This window comes from Miniopterus schreibersii, assembly GCF_964146895.1.
Source record: "Miniopterus schreibersii genome assembly, chromosome: 9".
In the NCBI taxonomy this organism is placed as follows: domain Eukaryota; kingdom Metazoa; phylum Chordata; class Mammalia; order Chiroptera; family Miniopteridae; genus Miniopterus; species Miniopterus schreibersii.
Window position 1 is genome coordinate 43,427,384 of NC_138118.1, and position 21,852 is coordinate 43,449,235.

General features: G+C 43.4%; 1 protein-coding gene across 2 annotated transcripts in view; it reads right to left on the reverse strand.

Annotated features, from left to right (window-relative positions):
* Positions 1–2,924: 2,924 nt before the first annotated feature.
* The window catches only part of CDHR3 (cadherin related family member 3), a 77,977-nt gene continuing 59,049 nt past the window's right edge, over positions 2,925–21,852 (reverse strand). Inside the window, exons 12-19 of one of the 2 annotated variants that reach the window (XM_081147109.1) lie at positions 21,404–21,630; positions 19,282–19,453; positions 17,475–17,725; positions 15,423–15,604; positions 10,713–10,726; positions 9,446–9,477; positions 7,414–7,462; positions 2,925–5,973 (exon numbers count right to left, since the gene is read on the reverse strand). In XM_081147109.1, coding sequence (XP_081003235.1) covers positions 5,669–5,973; positions 7,414–7,462; positions 9,446–9,477; positions 10,713–10,726; positions 15,423–15,604; positions 17,475–17,725; positions 19,282–19,453; positions 21,404–21,630 — 1,232 coding nt within the window. In that variant the 3' untranslated portion in view covers positions 2,925–5,668. The remainder of the gene's footprint in view (positions 5,974–7,413; positions 7,463–9,445; positions 9,478–10,712; positions 10,727–15,422; positions 15,605–17,474; positions 17,726–19,281; positions 19,454–21,403; positions 21,631–21,852) is intronic. The other variant, XR_013999547.1, reaches the window with a different exon arrangement.

Here is a 21,852-nt window from a genome sequence, read left to right on the forward strand (position 1 = left end):
GACTTGGACTCTCTTGAGAGTGTCAGGCAACCATTTTTTTTCATACAACACAGATCTCTTTGTGCAAGTCGTTTAATGAGAACTGTGCTTTTTCAGATTGAGAGCTTATCTAATGCACCGTTCAGGTTGAATGAGGTGCCTGCCACCTTTTCCACTGCAGGGTACTGAATCCAGACCTAGAAAATACAGTCCAGGCCTGTTTCCTCTGTTTCTTTGAAGCCAGTTTGGAGTCTTGGCAGGAAATTTGGTGTGGCAAAAACTTTACTCTTTACTCGCCCAACACATACATGACCACCATCCCCCAGAGCAGTGGATTTCACAGAGGAGGAATGGGGCATTTAGGAAGAGCTGCTCCATGTGATCTGAAATAGCTATACCTGGTAGCTTCCCCTGGGAGATGGGCTAACCCTGAAGGGCCCTTTTATCTAATTCAGGAATAGCGCCCAAGAGAACTCAGGACTCCTCTCTTAGCTGTGGTACTCCTTCAGAAAGGTCCTACAAGGTTTTCATGCACCCACTTCCACCATTTTCCACCTCTGCCACCCTGGACCAAGCCAGTGCCATCTTATATCCAGATTAATCCAATAGCCACCTAATTGATCCCTCTATTTTCACCCCTGTTTCCTACCTCCATGAAGTCTATTCTCAAGTCATCAATCAGGGAGATACTTTTATTTTTTTAATTTATTAATTGAACTTTTAGAGAGAGAGAGAGAAATACCGATTTGCTATTCTACCCACACTATGCACTCATTGGTTGATTCTTGTATGTGCTCCAACCCACAACCTTAGCATATCAGGATGATGCTCTAACCAACTGAGAAACCTGACCGGGGCCGAGAGAGATGCTTTTAATACATAAATCAAATTATGCCACTCCTCTTCTCAAAACCCTGCAATGACTCCTTACCACATTCAGAGAAAAAGCTAAGGTCCTTACAACGGCTCATAAGGCCCTATGTGATGATCATACATGCCCCACAAACCACACATCCCCACCCCCAGATACACACCCACTTCCTCTGCCTGGAGTCATCTTCTCCGATCCTTGGGCTCATAACGCTGTTCCTCCTACTGATTCTCAACTCCTCTGTGCCTTTGCACTCTCTGCTGAAAGGTTCTTCCCAGTTACCTGAATGGCTCTTTCCCCACTTCCACTGCTTCACTCTCACCTTAATGGGCACCTTCCCTGACCACCCTCCATGACTCTGACCCTGTTCACTTTTCTCAATAACATTTACCACCATTAACACACACACACACACACATACACACACACACTATATATATAGATATATAGATATAGATATATAGATATATAAAATCTGCCTATCATCCCTGTAAAAATAAACAAGGGCCAATCGTATGAGAACAGCAAAGACTACTTATTCATAGCTTACTATAGCAAGGGAGTCAGCCACTGTCACTTGCATTTTAGCAGAGACTCAAAGGTGGGCAGAGGAGTGGGAAAGATTTTTTGTGGAAAAGGAGGAAGGCTTCAGGTGTGCCTGAATTGGAGGCTGTTGGCACAGGGAAGCTGTAAGTGGGCTAAGTAAGAAGGGAGGGTCCTGTGTGATGGGCTGTAGGTGCACATTTAGCTTTCTCTGGTCAATCCTGAATTGGAAGCAGGGACAAAAATTAGGGAAACTCTTAAATATATTAAGTTCTGTCCACTTGGGCTGACTGTTATGGAAGTGATGCTCAGCTTCCTAGAAAAGGGATTGATCTCCTGGATGGGTTGTTGCAGGTTGTAGGTCAGAGTTCCATTTCTATATACAGTCTAGCCACTGTCTATCTGTATATTCAATGTCTCATCCCTCACTAGGATATAAACACTAAGAACACTGCTTAATTTACTGCTGGATCCCCAGAGCCTAGAACCATGCCTGGTACTAGTAGACACCTGGTAACTTTTATTGTTGATTGTGATAGTGTTTGTCTAGATCTGGTTAAAAAAGCTGTGACTCTGATATGTGACCTGGGTAGAAAACTAACTACACACGTGCTTGATTCAGTCCAATTCTACAAATGCCAGTTGAGTGCCTGCTACATTCCCAGGAAGCTCTGAATTGGGTCGTGGTTATTCGCTCCAGATTACACAAGAGAGGTATTGGTGGACAATGGATTGGAGACCAGAATTCTGAGTGCTTTAGTCTTAGCTCAGAATATCTCTTCCCTCCCATTTTGAACTCATTTCTAGCTTTAAGATCCCTCTCTCAGGTCCCGGACCTCACATTATATGTTCAGAGACTGATCTGGTCCACATCTACTTTCTCCAGCCCTCACTGCCTATGAAACTCATTTAGTTCTCATAAAGTGCCTGTGTCGTAGCTGGTAGTCTTGTCATTGAGCCTGTTCTCTTTTCAGTTGTATTATTCCCTTAGAACAAGAGGCCATGTCTTGCCTCCAATACAGGTGACACATAGGAGGGTCTCAGTGATCCAAGTCTCCCCTCGCCTTCCCCCATCCTATGTTTGACCTTTTCCCTGAGCTCCAGATCAGATGTTTCAGTGACCTCAAGATACTTCCATCTTCCATACAAAGAAGTCACACCTCTTCAAAGCTGTCATCTAGAGGTGTATAAACAGGATGCTAGCCTGATAACCCAAGGCTGGGGCCCCTACTTGGGCATCTCAACTGTTTTCTGACAAGGACTGCCCATTAAGTTTTTAAAAAATATTTAAACAGTTCTGAATTATCTGTCCTTTCAGAAAGGAGATTCCAGGTTTTGGTTAATTTACCTTTCAGATATAACACTAAAAGAACCAAAAAATAAATAGAACAAGATGGACCTGGAAATAGAACCTTTCAGGATGGCTTATGAGCAGACTGCATTCAGCTGTAGCAGACAGAATGTAAGCTCCTCATGGGCAGCGGTTTGGGGCTGCTGTGTTTACTAATGAGCCAACGCCTAGCACACAGTAGATGCTCCATAAAGATTTATTGAATGAATGGGAGGTATGAACACGCACATAAAGTTTGAAATGAGAAATGCCAAGTTATAGTAGCAATTGTTATCAATATTCATTCATTTTGTTGCTTTAATTTTCTCAGCCATCACAAAACATATTTCATAAAAAGGCAAACAATAGAACTACAAACATGAAAGAGGGCTCTGAGGAGTGACAGTGTCACTGCCTAGTTTCTGTTACTGAGCCACACATGCTTAACACAGGTGGAGATGTGGTCCCTGGTTCCTGCCTCCTACTAAGCACATGGAAAGCTCAAACTTGAGAATTCACCATGTGGTTTTAAATCCCTCAACAATTAGGGATCCCTCTGTGGTCTAATCCCTGAATGTCTTTGCTCCAATTTTATAATGGCTCAAAATCAGGCATGTCAAAATTAGCTACAATAAATTCATTCATGTATAAGACCTTGGGAAAGAAATGGGGGAAATCTTTCACAAGATCCACAATGGTCCCTGCTTCATTTCATCCAGATAACTTCTATTTTCCCCAAACCTGGTAAGTGTTAGAAACCAATAGCCTAAACCCTGGACCTCAGACTTCTGATTTCCACTAATGAAAGAGCAAATATGCAAAAGAAAAGGCAGAATTTCTCTTGGCCGAAGCCTCCTGGTGCACCCCCAATCCCACATGTGGAGTTGCTCAGGGTCCACATCCTGGGGCTGGGCAGATAAGAAGCTCTTCTTGCCCATCATCGCCAGGGAAGAAAGTGAGCTCTTCAAGCAGACCCCAGTTTTCAGGAAGCCCCTTCCTGTTCTGAGCTTAAATCCCTTCTTCTGTCCGAGAAGCGCAATTCCCTCCAGCCCTGTCATCACTGAAGAAGGGAGAACAGCTGCTCACCGCCCTCTTTCTAATCATCCTTAATGGGCTCATAAACAGTTATTAGGTCCCCCTTCAACCTTCTCTGAGCCTCATTTTATTTGCATTGAGGCTGAGAGCTTCTGAAGAAGGCATTTTACTCAGGACTCCACAGACTTTCAGAGTCTTAAATGGGTAATCGGCCACTTCACCCACTTTAACCTCCACAAATGAACAGCTCTGCCTTCTTTTGCAAAATTTAAACCTATTCAAGGGAGTTCCCTGGCAACCAACCCTTATTAATAAATCATTGCCTGCTGTAAGCCAGGACAGGGCATTTTTTTAAATGTTTCTTTTTCTTGAGAAGTCACACTGGTGCACAGGCACACAATAAACTAGCAGTTTCTCCCTCTGAAGTTCTGCATTTGCAGGATGGATCTTGCATGTCCCCTACAGGCCATTGTGGGGAGTTCTCATCTGGCTCCTCAACTGGGAAGGGGATGCTGCTCTGAGAGACTCTCACCTGGTTCTCTCTTATGGGTATTGGACTAATGCCTCAGCAATTGGGGAGCAGGACATGGAGGTAAAACATTGCTCAGTTTCCACTGAGGCACAAGATGAAAAGTTCCATTTCCTATCCCATCATGGTGTGGTTTATTTTCAGTTCACTGCTCACCCCAGTTGTAGGGTTGGTTAGAGGAGCCCATTGTGTCCTCACTCAACTCCTGTGGTTCCCTCCAATCTCAAGAGGCAGGGGAGGAGCAGCATATGGAGGTTGTAACGTTCGTGTTTTTTGGCTTTAAGAAAAAGAATGACTTCATTTCAAGATAAATTTTAATCTGGATGGCTAAAGTTAAAAGGACTGACAACACCAAGTGTTGACAAGGAAGGAAAGCAACCAGAGCTCTCAGTCATTGCTGCTGGAAGTGTAGAGTGGAACCACCAACTTTGGAATTCTCAGCAGATTCCAGCAATGGCTCTAGCATGTCCACTTTTAGGATCATGCTCCAAAGAAACACACGTTTATGCTCACCAGAAGACGTGCACAAGAAAGTTTATAGCCCTGGAGTTTATAATAGTGAAAAACTTAAAGCAGCCACAACAGTAAGAGAACTGACCTGCTGAAATACAGTATGACATGGATGAATCTCACAGACATGATATGCCAAGCAAAAAAAGCCAGACATAAAAGAGCACATCTGTGTAATTCCATTTATATGAAATTCAAAAAAGCAAAGCTAATCTATGATGATAAAGGTCATCCTGCCTCTGGGAGGAGTCTATTATCAAGCTGAATACCTTATGTCTGTGCATTTTATTGAATATAAGTTATGCCTAAAAAAAAAAAAAAAAATCAAAGAAGGTGTTTACTGTTTTCTTCTTCCCAGAAGAATAACTCATTATTTATTCACTCCCCCCCCCCATGGCTTGTTTTGAAAAAGATTTAAAGTGACTTACAAAGATGTATGGTGTTGAATTGTATTTATAAGTGAAAAATTCTGGGCAATAGTAAAGTGAAGGCAGGAAAAGAAGATGAAATTGGATATGTGGGTAGTCCTCAGCATTAACGTCATGACGTTCTGTGCTCTTCCTGGGGTGAACTGAATGGAGCTTCCTAGCAGTCAACAGGAAGAGAAACACACAATTTCACATCCAAAAGTTAAAAGTTCAGCTGAGATCAATTTCTCCTGTGCCATCTCAGAAAAAGGCAACTATGCAGTCAAACCCCTTTATGCTGTTTTAAACATCCCATATGGGACCCTGGATCTCCAAGTCCCTTCAGGCCACATTTTCACTCCCATGGCACCTTATATGCTCTCATTGAATTTAGGGTGAGGCAGCACCCTCAGACAGTCAAGGTCCCTCTCCCGTGCTCTTCTGTGGGACCAGCAAGACACTGGTTACTTTCCTGGGTGTGATTTGGGGAAGGCTCTGCTCTTGAGGGCTGCGTCTCTGTTCTTTGGGCTGCCTGGCTTGACATCCTGGTTTCTGGAACCTGGGCCTGCATCCTCAGCCTGTGCTTTGCCACTTAGCCCATCTCCTTCCTTGTCGGTGCTCCTCGGTGGCCCAATCCCTCCTGCAGAGGCAGCTCTGCTTGGAGCAGCTCCCTGGCAGCTGGGCTCTTTCCACTTTGGCATTTGTGCTAAGGGATCTTTCCACTTTCTGGCTCCAGTTTTTGAGTTGAATTCATATTTTGCCCCAGTAACTAGGGGGGGAAATATAATAACCATGTAAACAAAGGAATTGAAATGATTCTCTCCTCCCCATTTCCACCCTGCTCTATTCTCAACTCCAGAAGCAGATGAAGCATGCTAGAAGGTGAGACAGAAAACACGTTTGTGAACAGTGCAAGCATCGTCACCAGCCTGCCCTTTCCATGAGCCATGCGGCTCTGACCACACAGATAGCAAATACTATGTCTCCATGGATAGAAAGGTTTAAGAGAGTCTTAAGGCCACATAAACCTGGAACTCCATGTGCGCTTCTCATGGGGTTACCCATTTCATTCTAATTTGTTTTAAAAGACCCCTAAATCCTGGCTATTAAAAGGAATTCACCAAGTAAGGAGGAAAAGACTTTGATTTTATTTATGTTAGGTTAGCAGAGATTTGTAGACACAGACACACAAATCTGGTCCCAGCTGAGATGATGCAAGGGAGCCATTTTTATTGTGTCAGAGCCAGCAGACACTAATGGATGTGTCTGTTCACATTAGTACAGTTGGCTCACTTCTTCCTTCTTCCTTCTCTCAAACACACAAATGCAGAGTAACGGCCTTGGTTCTCTCTAGCCTTTACCTTGGAGTTTCACGCGAGCCCCTGCTCCTGCCATTTCCATGCAGCACAAGTGGCCTCTCGGCTGAGAATCCCACCACCACTTATGCTAATGTGGGTACATTATGGTAACAAGTACCTAATAATAGAGGGAAATTTAATTCCAGCAGTAGCAGCAGCAGCCTCTCCTGGAGAGGAGCCATCTTCCTTCGGAGGACGACAGAGCCATTTGCATGTGAGTGTGGCAGGGAGCCAACACACTTGCCTCCTGAATTTGGTTTCCTTCCCTTTATTCATGTCTATAATTGAGCCTTTGTCAGTGGAAGGATGTGTGTAAAGGAGCTAAATTTGGAGCTGATTTCATTGGGGTGATGAGAGTTTTGGAGGCCAGCTTTACCTTATGTTTATCTTGCCAACCAAGAAGAAATTCTTGGCCCTGATCTAGGAAAAAAAAGAAGCCAAGCTTCCCATTTCTCCATATCTCTCACTACCAAATAGGATGGTGCTGGAAGCATTCAGAAAGGATAGGGGTGGGGGGTGAATTCCAATGAGCAGGAAAAAAATGTGGCTTCTTGAATTCACCAGTTCCTTGAATTGGTTTGTGATTTCGAAAGGGAGACTAGACAGAGGCATGGTCCTTGAGTAGGAGCCTGGAGGTGGAAACCCTCTGAGGCCTCACTCATGATCATGTGTCTTCAAGCCAGCTCAGGTCAGAGCTGGTCTCGCCTCGCATTGCAGCCTAGAAGGATCAGCATTGAATAGGCAACATAACCAAACAAATAGAAACCAAGTTAAGCGCATGATATTGGACAAGGTTCTACCAGTTTGGAATATGCAAAATACTCTTATGGGTGGCACTGCCACCTAATTACCTGGGTCTATGGCTTCACCATCAAAGACAGTGCTCATCTGGATTGTTTCCTAAGGAGAGAAAAGAGGTAACTTCAAGCACAACCCTACACTCCTCCTCCCAGGCAAGGCCACTCGTCCTCACAGCCTAAGTTTCTTACCCAGGGCCTTCTTGGCACTTATTTACTCAGTGGGCACTGTGCCAGATGCTGGGGACACAGCAGTGAACAGGCAGGAGTGATTACTGCCCACACAGAGTTTGTAATCACGTGGAAACCATTGACATACAGGCACTACAATACAGAGTGATAAAGGGCTTTATGAGGGAGGAATATAGGATGCTATAGGGGCGCAGGTGGAAGTGGGAGGAGGACATTTAACCCAGACCTGGGGGTAGGAAAGCATCCTGAGTAAAGTATATCTAAGCTGCATAGAAGGAAGAGCAGAAGTGCCACATGACACTGGCTAAGATCTGCATTGCCTAAGCCCACTGTCGGGCAGGTGTCTAAGGCAGGCACAGATGAACACCCGTGTGCTCCCACTCTGGGCTCTGGCTGTGTCCCCTAGGCCACTGCAGTGTTGCATCAGAGTAGGGATCTTCCCCTGATCCCAATTTTGTGCTACCTTCCAGGACCCTATGGAAACACCCCCTTCCCTCACATGATGTTCTCCAGTAGTGCCATTCTTTAGCATGCTAATGAGGACTGTATTTGGAGTTCAGTGGGCCCTTCAACCCCCAGTATTTATCACATAAGCCATCATCTACTCACTTGTCCACACCTCCCCAATACTGAAGAGAGAAGAAATGGAGACTGTATGGGTTTCATTGATTTGATCAGTTTAGCAGCTCCATTGTTTATGGTCATGGAGATTTATTTATTTAATTGAGTAATTTAATATTACATAATTCTGAAGCAGTCTCTGAATGAAGGGTACTTGCCTTAGACAATAAGACCTGGAAATAACAGATCACCTCTTCCTCTTGTCGGTATACAGACCAACACATATAAATACTTAGCTGATGAGCCTGAAGCAAAAATTCCAGTGCACTGAATTCTCCTCCTGGTTGTGCTTATCATTCCTCAAAGTTATGGGTCTTGGATCATAACAAAGTCTTATTATAAAGGGATGGGAAAGAGCTGAGGGTTGGGGGTCTTCTTCAAGAACCATCACTTCCCAATGGGTGGATCACACACAGTAAAAGTAAAACAAGAAGGTAAGGTAGGAGTAACTCTCCAGCTATCACATTTTGCATTTCTGTGACTCTTAACATTTTTTAAATGTCTCCCCACCTGTTATCTCAGGGCACCTGTCCTCACTCCCATTTCACAGATGAGGAATCTAAAGCTTAAAGAGGCTGAGGTAGCCCTGGCCGGGTGGCTCAGTTGGTTGTGCATTGTCCCCATGCACCAAAAGGTTGTCAGTTTGATTCCCTATCAGGGCACATGCCAGAGTTTCGGGCTCCATCCCCAGGGGGGCATGCGCAAGAGTCAGCATGCAGGAGGCATCTGATCAATGTGCCACATTGATGTTCCCCTCTCTCTTTCCTCCCTTTCTCTCTCTCTAAAAAAATCAATAATAATAATAATAATAATAATAATAATAAAGAGGCTGAGGGAGTCTGCAAGATCGTATGTTAAGTGGGCAGAGCCAATCCTGGATCCAAGCACTGCTCTTTTTCTCTATCACTTTTTCTGCAAGGTTATGGAAGGGCAAAGAAAATAAATCCCACTGAAGGCTAAAGCTTCAATTCTGGTCTTTAAGCTCCTCTCCTCTAACTCACTCTCCTGGAGAGCTGGTATAGATAATAAATACCACTATTCAATATTTATGAAATCCAGTTCTTCTGCAAATATATCAACAGACATGTTCAGTGGAGGGAACAAATTCTATCAGGAGCTCGTCACACAGCAATCTGTTCCAGTGGCCAAATACAAGCATCTCCCTGAATCATAAACACCCCCCTGAGGCTGTAGCAGAGCCATCTCAGAGGGGGATGGGAGCCCCCCACAACCCATCACCCAAGCTAGGTGTCCCATGGCCAACCATGCTTACCACCACACATTCTCTCTTTGTATTCTTCATTTCTGCAGGGAATGGAACAGGCAGAAGTTAAGCTTCTTGGACACTAAATCGACCTTAAAATTCTACCCCACAATGGGATTTCTCTTAAACAGGCTTTGAAATCAATATGGCAGACATGGCAACAAATTTTCTGTCTGGAAACATGTTTGTTGATGTCTTTCCATCTTCTCAGAAAAATACACACACACATATACACACACACACTACACAGAACCAAAGAAAACCAAAAAACTTTTCTTCTCTTTTTCCAGCTTATTCTTATTATTAGACCTAGGAAATTAGTTTTTAAATGGTTTTATAGGTAAGAAAGGAAGACTGGTTTGATATATTTGTTCATAATGTGGAAATTCTTTTTATCTATTCCCTATGTCCTTTTAAAAAAATAACTAGGGTGGGAGACCGTTTGTGAAAATATCATTTATTTAAATCATCCCATTCACTATGATTAATAACCATTATAATTAAATTTCTAATCCTGCTTAGATGTGCCTTGTGCATGTCAGACACACATACCTATGATTGGAGTGATTAAAACAATCATTTTTAAAAACACACTTTCCAGCTCTTTGTCTTGCCTCTCCCCATAGCCTGGATTCTCCTTGGGGCAACAACTTTTGGGGCCAGGTGGTGACATCTCCCTAGGCTTAGAGTCAGATGGACCTTATTCAATTCACCAACCTCCCTGAAATCATTCAATTCTCCCAGCCCATCTGACTGTGCCAAGGCCCCCCCACTTCTAACTAGCCTGACCTAAATAACTTGTGAAATAATCAAATCCATTACAATCTCAGAATAAAGTATCATTTGTTTTTTAAAAAGAGGCATCTGTCTGGTACAGAGGATTAGCTGTCTTCAAGAAGGGTCAAGCCCCTCTGTGAGCAACAGAGAGTAGATACTGTCTGTGTTTAACCCACAAAGAATTCTTCATTCCTGACCCACTCGGTTGGGAACAGACTTCTAGGTGCTTAAGTTGAGCTGATTAGAGGCGACTCTGTGTTGGACCAAACTGAGTGATTTGAGTGGGCCAACATCACCGTGTACCCTGACCTTCCTATTCCCCAGCTACACCTGACCTCAGTTTCATTCCACTCATGGATGATGTGGATAAAACCCAAGACAGGATTGCATCTTGGCTGTCTGCTTAGTCGGAGCCCTTTCATGTAATACAACAGAGCAAGCAAAAGTGATAATAATAATAGCAACAGAAACAAACAAAGGGAATAGGCACCATACATACCTCCTTTCTTCACCCTGTGGGGGGGGAAAGGGATGGACAAGAATTAACCTGAGAGCATTCTGCACTCATACACTCATGACATGGGGGCTTTGGGGCAGCTGTGTTCCCTGGGATTTAGGAGTTGATTGAAAGGGGCCAGGAGTGGGGACTAAATTACTAGCTAGTTTTCCTTTTTTAAGTCAACCATGTTGAAAATGATTAATATTTAGAATGTAAATTAAAGCAACCAGGTTCAAGGTGCATACTTAACATTTAACCATAAATTGCATGTGAGTTGCAGCATCTATTGGATGACTGACTCGCTTTAAGAACTTCTGCCCAAATCCCATTACAGAGCACCACCATCCTTACAAGCTTAAGAATCACTCTTTTGGAGGCATTTTTTTTTTTTTTCCCAAATCAATATGTGAGTAAAGTCCAAACAAAAATACCTTTTTTAATTTCAGCAGATGCTCAAGGATTTCCTACCTTGAAGTCAAGGTTGCCAATAGCAACAAACTTCCCCAATAAAAATGGCAAAATGCAAAACACATCTTTATGCTAATACCTTATAGTTTTATACTGAGTCTTTAATACATAGATTTGATTTTCTTTTTTATGTTTTATGTTTTATCTTTATTGCTGAAAATATTACAGATGTCTCCTTTTTTTCCCCATTGATCCCCTCCACCCTGAAACACACCTCCCCCCCCCCCCCCCCCCGGGGCTCCAGACCTTCACCACACTATCATCTGTGTCTAGGGGTTATGCATATATGCATGTAAGTTCTTAGGTTAATCTCCTCCCACCCACCCACCCCCAACTTCCCTCTGAGATTCATCAATCTGTTCCATGTTTCTATGTCTCTGGATCTATTTTGTTCATCAGTTTATTTTGTTCATTAGATGCCACATATGAGTAACACCATGTGATACTTGTCTTTCTCTGACTGACTTGCTTTGCTTAGGATAATATTGTTCAGGTCCCACCATGCTGTCTCAAAGGGCATAGTATTCCATGGTGTAAATGTCTAAGAAGATGCTTGATATGAGTTCAATCTCCTTGAACTTGTAGAGACTTGTTTTGTGTCCTAACATGTGGTCTTTGAGAATGTCCCATGAAAACTTGAGAAGAATGTATATTCTGCAGCTTTGGGTGAAATGTTCTGTAAATATCAATTAAATCCATTTGATCTAGTGTGTCATTTAGAGTCATTGTTTCCTTGATATTTTGTCTAGAAGATCTATCCAGTGAAGTCAGTGGGGTGTTAAAGTCCCCTACTATGACTGTGTTGCTGTCAATCTCTCCCTTAAAGTCCTCCAGAAATATATATATATATATATATATATATATATATATATATATATATATATGCTCCTATATTGGGTGCATACAGATTTACCAGGGTTATATCCTCTTGTTAGATAGATCCATTTAGTATTATGTAGTGACCCTTATTGTCTCTTGTTATGACCTTCATTTTGAAGTCTATTTTGTCAAATATGAGTATTGCTACCTCAGCTTTTTCCCTTTTTTGCATGGAAAAAATTTTTCATTCCCTTCACTCTCACTCTGTGTGTCTTTTGTTCTGAGGTGAGTCTCTTGTAGACAGCATATATTTGGGTCATGTTTTCTTATCCATTCATCTACTCTGTGTCTTTTGATTGGAGCATTTAATCCATTTACATTTAAGGTGATTGTTGATAGTTACTTATCTATTGCCATTTTAATTCTTTATGCCTATGTTTCTCTATTTCTACTTCTTACTACAGCAGTCCCGTTAACATTTCTTGCAATGCTGGTTTGGTGGTGAGAAAGTCCTTTAGCCTTTTTTTTTTTTTATCTGGGAAGCTCTTTATTTCACCATCTATTTTGAATGATAACTTTGCTGGATAGAATATTCTTGGTTTCAGATCCTTGCTTTTCATTACCTTGAATACTTCATGCCATTCCCTTCTGGCCTATAGAGTTTCTGATGAGAAATTAGCTGACAGCCTTATGTGAGTTCCTTTGTAGGTAACAGATTGCTTTTCTCTTGTTGCCTTTAAGATTCTCTCTTTGTCTTGAATTTTGGCACTTTAATTATGATGTGTCTGGCAGTGGGCCTCTTTGACTTTTTCTTGCTTGGGACCCTCTGTGCCTCCTGAACTTGTGTGACTTTTTCCTTGACCAGGTAAGGAAAGTTTTCTGCCATTATTTCTTTAAACAGGATCTCTATCCCTTGCTTACTTTCTCCACCTTCTTGTACTCCTATGATGCAAATATTGTTACATTTCATATTGTCCCACAGCTCCCTTAAACCGTCCTTCTGGTTTTTTAATTGTTCTTTCTTTTTGGTTCTCTGATTGTGTGATTTTTTCTACCCTGTCTTCTAATTCACTGATCCAATCCTCAGCTTCCCCTAATCTGCTGTTTATTCCTTCCAATGCATTTTTTATTTCTATTATGTCTTTCTTAATTTCCTTCATAGTTTCTATTTCTTTTTTCATGCTGTTGAGCATCCTTATAATCAGTAGTCTGAACACTATATCTGAGAGATTGCTTATCTCCATTTCTTTTAGCTCTTCTTCTGGAGAATTCTTTTGTTCTTTTATTTGGAGCTTGTTTTTTTGTCTCCCCATTTTTGGCTGCCTGTTCGGATTTGTTTCTATATATTAGGTAGATCTTCCAGGACTCCCAGTCTTTTGGGTGGTCTGGTACAGGCCAATGTCAGATGCTTTTTGTGACTGGCCTTGAGTACCCTGTTTGAAGCTTTTAGCAATCCACAGATTGCAGCTTCCTCTCTGGGGCTGGGTGTGTTTGGAAAAGACCAAGATCTGCACCAAGGTCTGCTTTTCCAAGCCCTGGGTCCAGAACAGATCTAACAAAGACTCAAAGCACCCAGAGGCTGATAGTTATTCAAATTCTTTTAATGAGCCTCAGGCTGTAGAGCCCTGCAAGGTGGAAACTCTGAGGGTGTGGTGAGAGGTTTTCCAGCAGGGTAGGGCAATTGCTTCCCCACCTAGGTAAAAGCTGCCTGGATGGTAAAGGTCTGCCTGAGAAAAATGTCCTCTGCAGTATGGAGGAATGACTCAGCACAGGAATCCAGATGGCTGCCCTCCAAGCTCTATCCCCAGAGCCCGCAACCCTGGATTCTCCTCATACCACTCTAGTCCACTTTGCCCTCTCTCTGCCAGAGCCCAAGGTGAGTGGCTGCACAAGAAACTTTGTGCATTGGCCCTTTTATGAGGGTGCCTGCATTTCCAGCCATCTTTCCCTGGCAGACAGAAACCCTGCTGCTTTTTGCAGCCAGATATTATGTGGGCACCTTTCTCAGTTCTGGTGCTCTCAGCTGGGTTTAGGCTCCAGAGTTCTCAGTAGGAATGCCCCACAGCTGAAATATCCCTCCAGAATTTCAGCTGCTGCCTGTGGGAGCCCAGCCAGCCCTCTTGCACCTCCACACTTCCTACTGGTCTCTATACGGTCTCTACTTTATAACCTTGGTTAAAAGGGTTCTTTCCAGCTAGTCTTCAGTTGATAATTCAGGATGGTTTTTCTATATTTTAGTTGTAATTTTATTTTGGTTACTGGGAGAGTGTCAGTGTAGCTTCCACTCAATCTGCTGCCATCTTGGAATCCTTCTCACCCATAGATTTTAAATTACTTGATAGTACTAATTAGTCTTCAAAATACCTTTAAAAGGCATGTGAATCTTATCACCCCTTCCTTTTGCCAGTGAGACATTCCAAAACTCAAGTTTCGACACCATAAGATTCTTGGGCTACAGCTAAACTGGGAATCTAGAATCCTGAGCCTAGTGAGCCATGAAAAGTAATACAAGATTTTTAAAAATAGTATATCTAAGCATTTATATCAGGAACAGTGCTAAGTGCTTTCTTTGCATTTGCTCATTTAGTTGTTTAGTTTTCAAATGAGGACACTGAGATTCACAGAGGCTGCCACTTGCCCAAAGCCATATAGCTAGAAAATGGTAGAGCTAAGATTTGAACCCAGACCTTCTCTAACTCCAAAGCCCAGGCTCAGAACCATCACATTCTAATTGTAAAAGCTTCTGAAATTCAAGAAACTGGCTCTGAGGGAAGCTTGTAACAATTTAGTGATCTCTTCACCCTAGATCCTCACCTTAGCCAGTAAAAGAGACTCCGCAGGGTGTCACAGTTAGGGCATGTTAGTGAGCAGGCTAGAGTAGGAGGGAGAGTAAACAGGTCTGTATCTACAGCCCTAGAGAGTGAGAGATCAGGGCCACATGCAAAAGAACAATGATTATTTAGTTACACAAAAGCCCATTTGAATCACTAGAGCCAAAAGCTTAATTTACTTATCAGTTTTTTTGTGCTCCTCTAATTCTATCCCATCCTTTTAATATTCTGTAAAGAAAAGTGCAACATATTCTAACACTACTCACAGTTGGGCTTTTTTCCTGAAGCATGTATCCAGTGCAAGTCATCAAGTGGTTGAAGCCCCAGTTTCTTTGAGACCACATTGAGGACAGGGCAGATGCCCAGGAAAACCAAAGGAACAATTTCCTGACCCAGCAGGTGATGAATATTGTACACCAGGACTAAGGGCAGCTAGGATTATTTCCCCATCTGCCCTTTTTCTTCCTTCATGCCAGGCACCCTCTCTACCGTATAAAGAAATTCTAATTCTCTATCTTTCCTTCTTCTGACATCACTGGAAACAGTGTCCCAAAGGAAGCTGTGGGAAGGGTCCAGCCCACTGACAACTTACAGAGGTTTCTTGTGCTTCCCAACCTTGCAGGGACAGTGTCTGTGGATGGCTTTGGCCAAGTGGATGATCAGAATCACCAGGAGGACGAGAAGCAATATGGAGCCCAAAGTGATGACAAAAGGCACATACCATGCTGATGGAGAATAAACGTTTTCCCTCAGGATCTGGTAGGTGATTCTGGGCTTGAATGACAGAGAAGAGGGAGAGGGAGTGGATTGTGGCAGCATTCCTGACATCAGTACTCCCTATGTTGAATGTTTATTTCGCTCCTTATTCTATAAATTAGACATCTGTGTGCTCATAGTTCTTGCTGCTACAACCTACCACCTTATTTATAGTCTTTCCAGACATCCATTAGATCCAAGCCCAGAAAATTTAGGGAAATGAAAAGCAACTCTAGGCCTAATTTTATTCTCTGTCTTTCTTCCCCTTACCAAAAGCTAAAAATTTCATTGGCTTTTATCCATGCCCCAAAATGGTATAGCCTAGGAACTAATACAGCCATTGTCTCTCACTGGGAAGGCATGAGCCATGAAAGCTGTTTTTTGTAACGCTTTGTAGGTTTGTTGGTGTTCACTCACTACAAGCTGCACTGCCAGGTGAGTGGGCTGATATCACAGTGAAACCTCAAACTCAGCATTTGCTTCTTAGAGTGGGAGACAAATAAACTAGTTATGGAGATTTCAGGAGTGGAGATGCCACAATTGGGTCATGTTGTAAACCCCAGAACTATGGCAATTCCTTACTCAGGGCAGCTTACTGGCTCCTATTACAACTGAAAACTCTTAAGGTTACCTTTTGCCTCCATCCACTGGGGTGATACTGACTCAACCACATGGAGGTGAACATTAACCTGCTCTTGGTAAGACTCTGAGAGGCAGATTTGGCCACCTGTCATAGGTGATTTTCTAAAGTTTCGATTACCTTTCCTCTGGCATACTACAAGTATAGAGCTGCCAACCAAGGGCGTGACTTTTACTGGGAACAAGAGGAAAGGGGACAAAAGAGTCAGCACAAATATAAGCCAGTTCCTCCACAGTGCAGGGGGAGATAATCCTTTTTTCAGATTCCAGACTCTCCCTTCATCACATTGGTTCTGTTTTGGCACTTGCTTATTTTTCTTCTTACTATTTACCACAATCTGTAGTTATTTTATTAAATTGCATACCTTTATTAAATTGAATGTATTTGTAATGTCTCCCCCTCTAAATCAGTGGTTCTTAAACTTTAGCGCACATCAGAACCCCCTGGAAGGCTTAGTAAAAACACAGATTATTGGGCTCCACCCCTAGAGTTTCTGATCGATTAAGCCTGGGATTCCAGGTTCCAACAACTTTTCAGTGAGGTTGTGGTGATGATCATAGTTGGGTGAGGTATAACTCTAATATTCCTGAATGGGCCCAAGAATGTGCATTTCTAACAAATTTCCAGGTGATGCTGATGCTGCTGGTCTGGGGACAACGCTTTGAAAACAACTGACCCATATTATAAGTTCCTTGAGAGCAGAGATCATTTTGGGCTTGTTCACCAAAATGAATTGCATATTGTAGGGATTAAATGAATATTTGTAGATTGAATGAATGAATTTTAATGGAGTGAGGATGGGGAGTAGTGTACAGATTGGTGCATGATAACTCTTACAAAGAAGTGGAGAAGAGCACCTGGCAGCTACCTGCTTTCATAGACAGAGACTTGCCATGGCTTTTAAGAGCAAGCAGAGAAGGGGTTGTGAAGGTAGCAACTGGCCACATGCCCATGAAAATTGTCTCCTGTGCCACAAGCACCACAGCTGATCTAGCACAAGTTCCTACACAAATGCACGCCCTTATTTACCAGAAGAGGAAAAGTTAATGGTTCTACAAGTCTCAGGCTTCACCCAGATTGATATCTACCCCCAGTGACTATTCCAGTCTAGCCCATGATTGCCAAGTCCGGTAACATCCTAACACCTCAACTCTTTTCAGTCTATCCCACATCTCTCTTGGGTCAAAGGGCTCCAGTGATGTTAACCACAAGGATGTAACTGAGAAGTGCAGGTCCCAAAACCCTTACCCTGGGGGTCACGGTGACAATCGTGGTTGGGTGAGGAATTACACTGATACTGAGTGTCACTGTCCCTGTTTCAACCAGAGCTTCAGCTTTCTTCCTGCTAGATGGCAAGTTATCATCAGTTATGTAGACAAGTAGTTTGTAGTCCCAGATCTTATCAAGCCCATCAGTATAGTCAAAGCGTGTCGCAAGGAGCAGGCGTGTAACGTTGGATCCGGCATTGGGAGAAAAGGTAAAATGACTGTTGATGTTGCCTAAATGAGATTTGAGACAAGGATTTGGGGCAAAGGGAGAAAAGAGAGTGAGAAATAAAGGTTTAGAGGAAAACTGCACCCAGTCTTTTCCACAAGTGTCCACACCTCTGGTTGTAGACTACTTCTGATGCACCAGGGCTACAATATTGGCCTTAACTGCACCAGAAATTTCATTAGTATAAAGAAAGCCTTGCTCACAAATAGTGTGGCTGCAATGAGGATGAGAGCAGAAAAGGACAAGAGCACACCTGTCCCAGGAGAATGGCCGCTATCTTGCAAAGCATCAGGCAGGGATTTCATAATCCTGGTGCAGTCTCTCTAGCTAATCTTTATCATGCAGCATTTATTTGATAACCATGTGTAACTTGCACTCAGAAAATAAGTGGGCACAAGAGGGTAAAGGGGACCACATCCCTAGCCATAGGCCAAGTTCACTTCATGCCTTTTGTTGAAAGTTGGCGGGTCACACAGAACTGGTAACATATGTCCCTGGAGTTCCTCTGGAGGAAGGTACCTCCTGGTTTTGCAGGGGTTGTAGTCCCAGGTCCTCCTGGATATCCCCCATCCCCCATCCCCCCCACCCCCAGCCCCAGACCCACAGTCTGTTAGGGCTCAGGGCTCACAGCTCAGGGAACCTGACAGGAAGGCTGCCCTCCCAAGCAGCTCTTGCTCATTCCTCTGGTGGCTCCAGACTCATTACCGACTGAAAACCAGTAAATGGAGCAGGAGATGATGCAATTTTTACTCCCTTAGCAGCAAAGTGCTCTATAAAGGCCTGAGGGTTCTCAGTATGGGTTATTTCCATCTTCGGCAACTGCAGTCTTGAGGCTGTCTCTGCCCCTGGGTTTTGTGACACAGCCTGCTCAAGAGGCTTCCTACTGTTAAGAGTTCATGCTCGCCAGGGCTCAGCAGGCGGCCAAGATGGGTTTTTAGTCTTTCACTTAGAATTGTTCTGCTTGTTTGGGTCTAAATCTCTGGCCCCAGCTCTTCATTAGACGAGCTATTTTGGTCTCATTTCCATTGAGAGGCGCTCTCCTCCCCCGCTTCCCCCAATGATATATTTTTAAAGAGAGCAAATGAATGGAGCAGAAGAGAATTCCTGAGGATACATTTCAAAATGCATACAATCTATTTAATCTATTATTATGCAGAGAGAAGACTGGGATTCCGTGCCCCCACTACAAGCTTGCAGGTTGAGCAGTTGGACTAAAAAAAAAAATTTAAACTACACTAATAAGATTCATAAATCATATGATAGTCTGGGAATTTGGGGGTCACCATCAGGGAGGTACACCCTTTCTTGGGCCTCTGGGCAGCCTTGTGTGAGAATCTGGGAGGAGTTAGGTGAGGAGAAGGGGAAGCCAAGAGGAGGACTAGGAGGCACTGGGACCACTACACTCCTCACCCCTGCTTTCTTCACTTACAACCCCATATTCATGCACACGGTGCCCAGATCAGGGTGTGAGCACAGGCCACCCACCCCATTCTCCCTGACAAGCAGCTAAGGCCTCCAACCCCAAAAGTCAGATCAGGACTGTCAATGTCAGGTACCATACCTGGACCAATGGAGTAACGAAAAGACCTGGGGCTGGAATCACGATCAGTACACACCAGCTTGAAATTTTTAATATTTGTGCCAACTTTCAGATCCACTGGGATGGACAGGAAATAAAAGTTTGGAATACAAATTGGCTTTTCATCATTTTCTCCCAGGATGTTAACAGTAACCTAGAACAGCAAAAAGGTGGCCATTGTTAGTAGCTAAAACTTTCTGAATGCTTCCTGTGTGCAAGGCCCTGGGCTCTGTGCTTTTATGGTCTAGCTCATTTAACCTTTCCTGAGATAGATAATATGATCGTTCCCAATTTACAAATGAAGGAACTGAGGCTTAGAGAGATTAGGTAATTGACCCAAGCCATTCAGTTTGTGAGTGCCAAAACTGGGATTTGAACGCAGGTCTGTCCTACTCCATGTTATTAATTTCTATACCGTGTGTGCACATTTGCATAATATGTGTATACATTCATAGAGCCCCACATAAATGCACCTAGACACATGAGGCTCATCCCCAGATAATGCTGAATTGTTTTTCCAGTAATAATTAAGGATTTACAGTGACCCTCTGTACTTCCTTGCTCACTGCCCTTGTGAATTGGAAGTTGCATTTTTAACTTTGGAATATAGAGTAATGATTCTCAACCCTGGCTCCACTTTCTTAGGACCACTCCATACCACTCTCTGCAGGGTGGGGCCTGGGTACCTTGTTGTTGTTTTTTTATGTTCCCCAGTTGATTCCACTATGCGGCCAGGGTCGTGAACCACTGAGATAAAATGAGAGAATCTGGCTAAGCTGGGATCCCATCTGTAACTTGAGCTATTAGAATGCACTAAGCTGGTGGTGATCACCTGCCACAAGCAGGGCCAGCCTATTCTCTTTCATTTCTGTCTTTTATGCTTGGAGAATTGGAATACGGATTGGGATGCCTGCCAGCACAGAATCATAGAATGTCAGCCCTGAAAGGGACTTATGTGATCATCACCCTTTTTTAAAGCTTTTGAATTTTGAGTCGAATTTATTCTACCTTTGAAATTTGGGGATTTCAACAATTTCTGAGACCGGGAATAAATTGAAATGTTCACTCTAGTTAGCTCCCAAAGTGGAGTCCATTCATTTTTCTCAAAATGTTAGCCTAACAAACACTACAATTATCTCCAACTTAGCACATCTCTTCCTCAGCAGGCAATGTCGAGTTTCACGCATCATTAAAACCATCGTCCAGTTAATTCAAAGCAAGTCATGAGAGGAACTGGACTAGTCAGGCATTAGGTGATTGGGTGATTCTCCACTTAAGAGATTGAGAAATTAGGACACGAAGATAAGCACGCCTCAGAACCTCCCTTGGAAAACTGGGATCAAAGTTGAGAAATGAACTCTGTCTCTCTATTCTGAACCAGTCATTCTATCACACAGTGCTGCCTGCCAAGCTGAGAGTTCATTTTGCCTTATGCTTTTTCACTTTACTAATGGGAAAGAGCAAGAAACAGTTGTCCTTGTGGCTGTCATATTTACCCTCAGATAATTTGAACCACTGACAGCACAGACCTGTTAAACCTTGTTACTCAAAGTGCAGCATGGACCAGGTGCATCGGCACCACTGGGCAGCCTGTTAGGAATGCAGAGTCTTAGGCCCTACTCAGACAGGCAGACTCAGAATCTGCATTTAACCAGATTTTCAACATCAAAGGTAGAGAAGTATAGCCCCAGTCAAGCCACATCATTTTAAGATCTACTGCATCTGATGTGATGGAGGTAGGGAAGGAACACAGCAAAGCTACTGGGAAAGGGGAGGAAATGCATAGCTACAAAACCACACTCCACTTCTGGCAGCATGCATGTCTCCACCAGCCCACTGTGAAAGTACAGGGAGATGTAAAGGAAAACAAGAGGACAATTGTACCCCAGAGAGGCGATCAATCTCAGCGTTCCTCCCATCATCCACACAGTTGGGTGTCAATCTTTATTTCCTGGGCACCACTCTGTGTGTCCAATTGTGCTGCCCTGGACACCACTAGTCATTTCCTGTCATGTCTGGAGGATGTGACTTCTTATTGCTACAGGAACACCTGGAAAGTCAGCCATTGGGACTAGTGTGAACACACCAAAATAGACCCACTCACAGTGACTGAGCTTGTGTCCTCATTGTTGGTGGCCTGGATTCTGAGAATATAGATGGGGGTTGTTTCATAGTCCACTTTAGTCACCAGCTGGAGTTCTCCCGTTTTGGGATTAATCCAAAATATGTTTGGGTGCTGTAGGCTGGCCCCTCCAGTAGAGATGGAGTACACAATGCTGCTCTGGGGGAAGTCTTTATCAGTGGCTTGCACCCATCCAACCCGGGCTCTAGCTGGAAGAACAAAGTACCTGAGATTAGTCCTGCTTTGGGGGTGCAGGGAGGATCCATGAGCAGACATTCTCACTGCCATGAGCAGAAAGGCTTTTGGAAGCCCCTTTGCTGTTCAAACTGTGCATGTTTTGTATCTTCAGTTCTATTAAATTCACATTATGCTAATGAACAGCCACTAGGTCACTGGTCCTATGATCTAAGCCATACTGTGAGGTGTAAAAG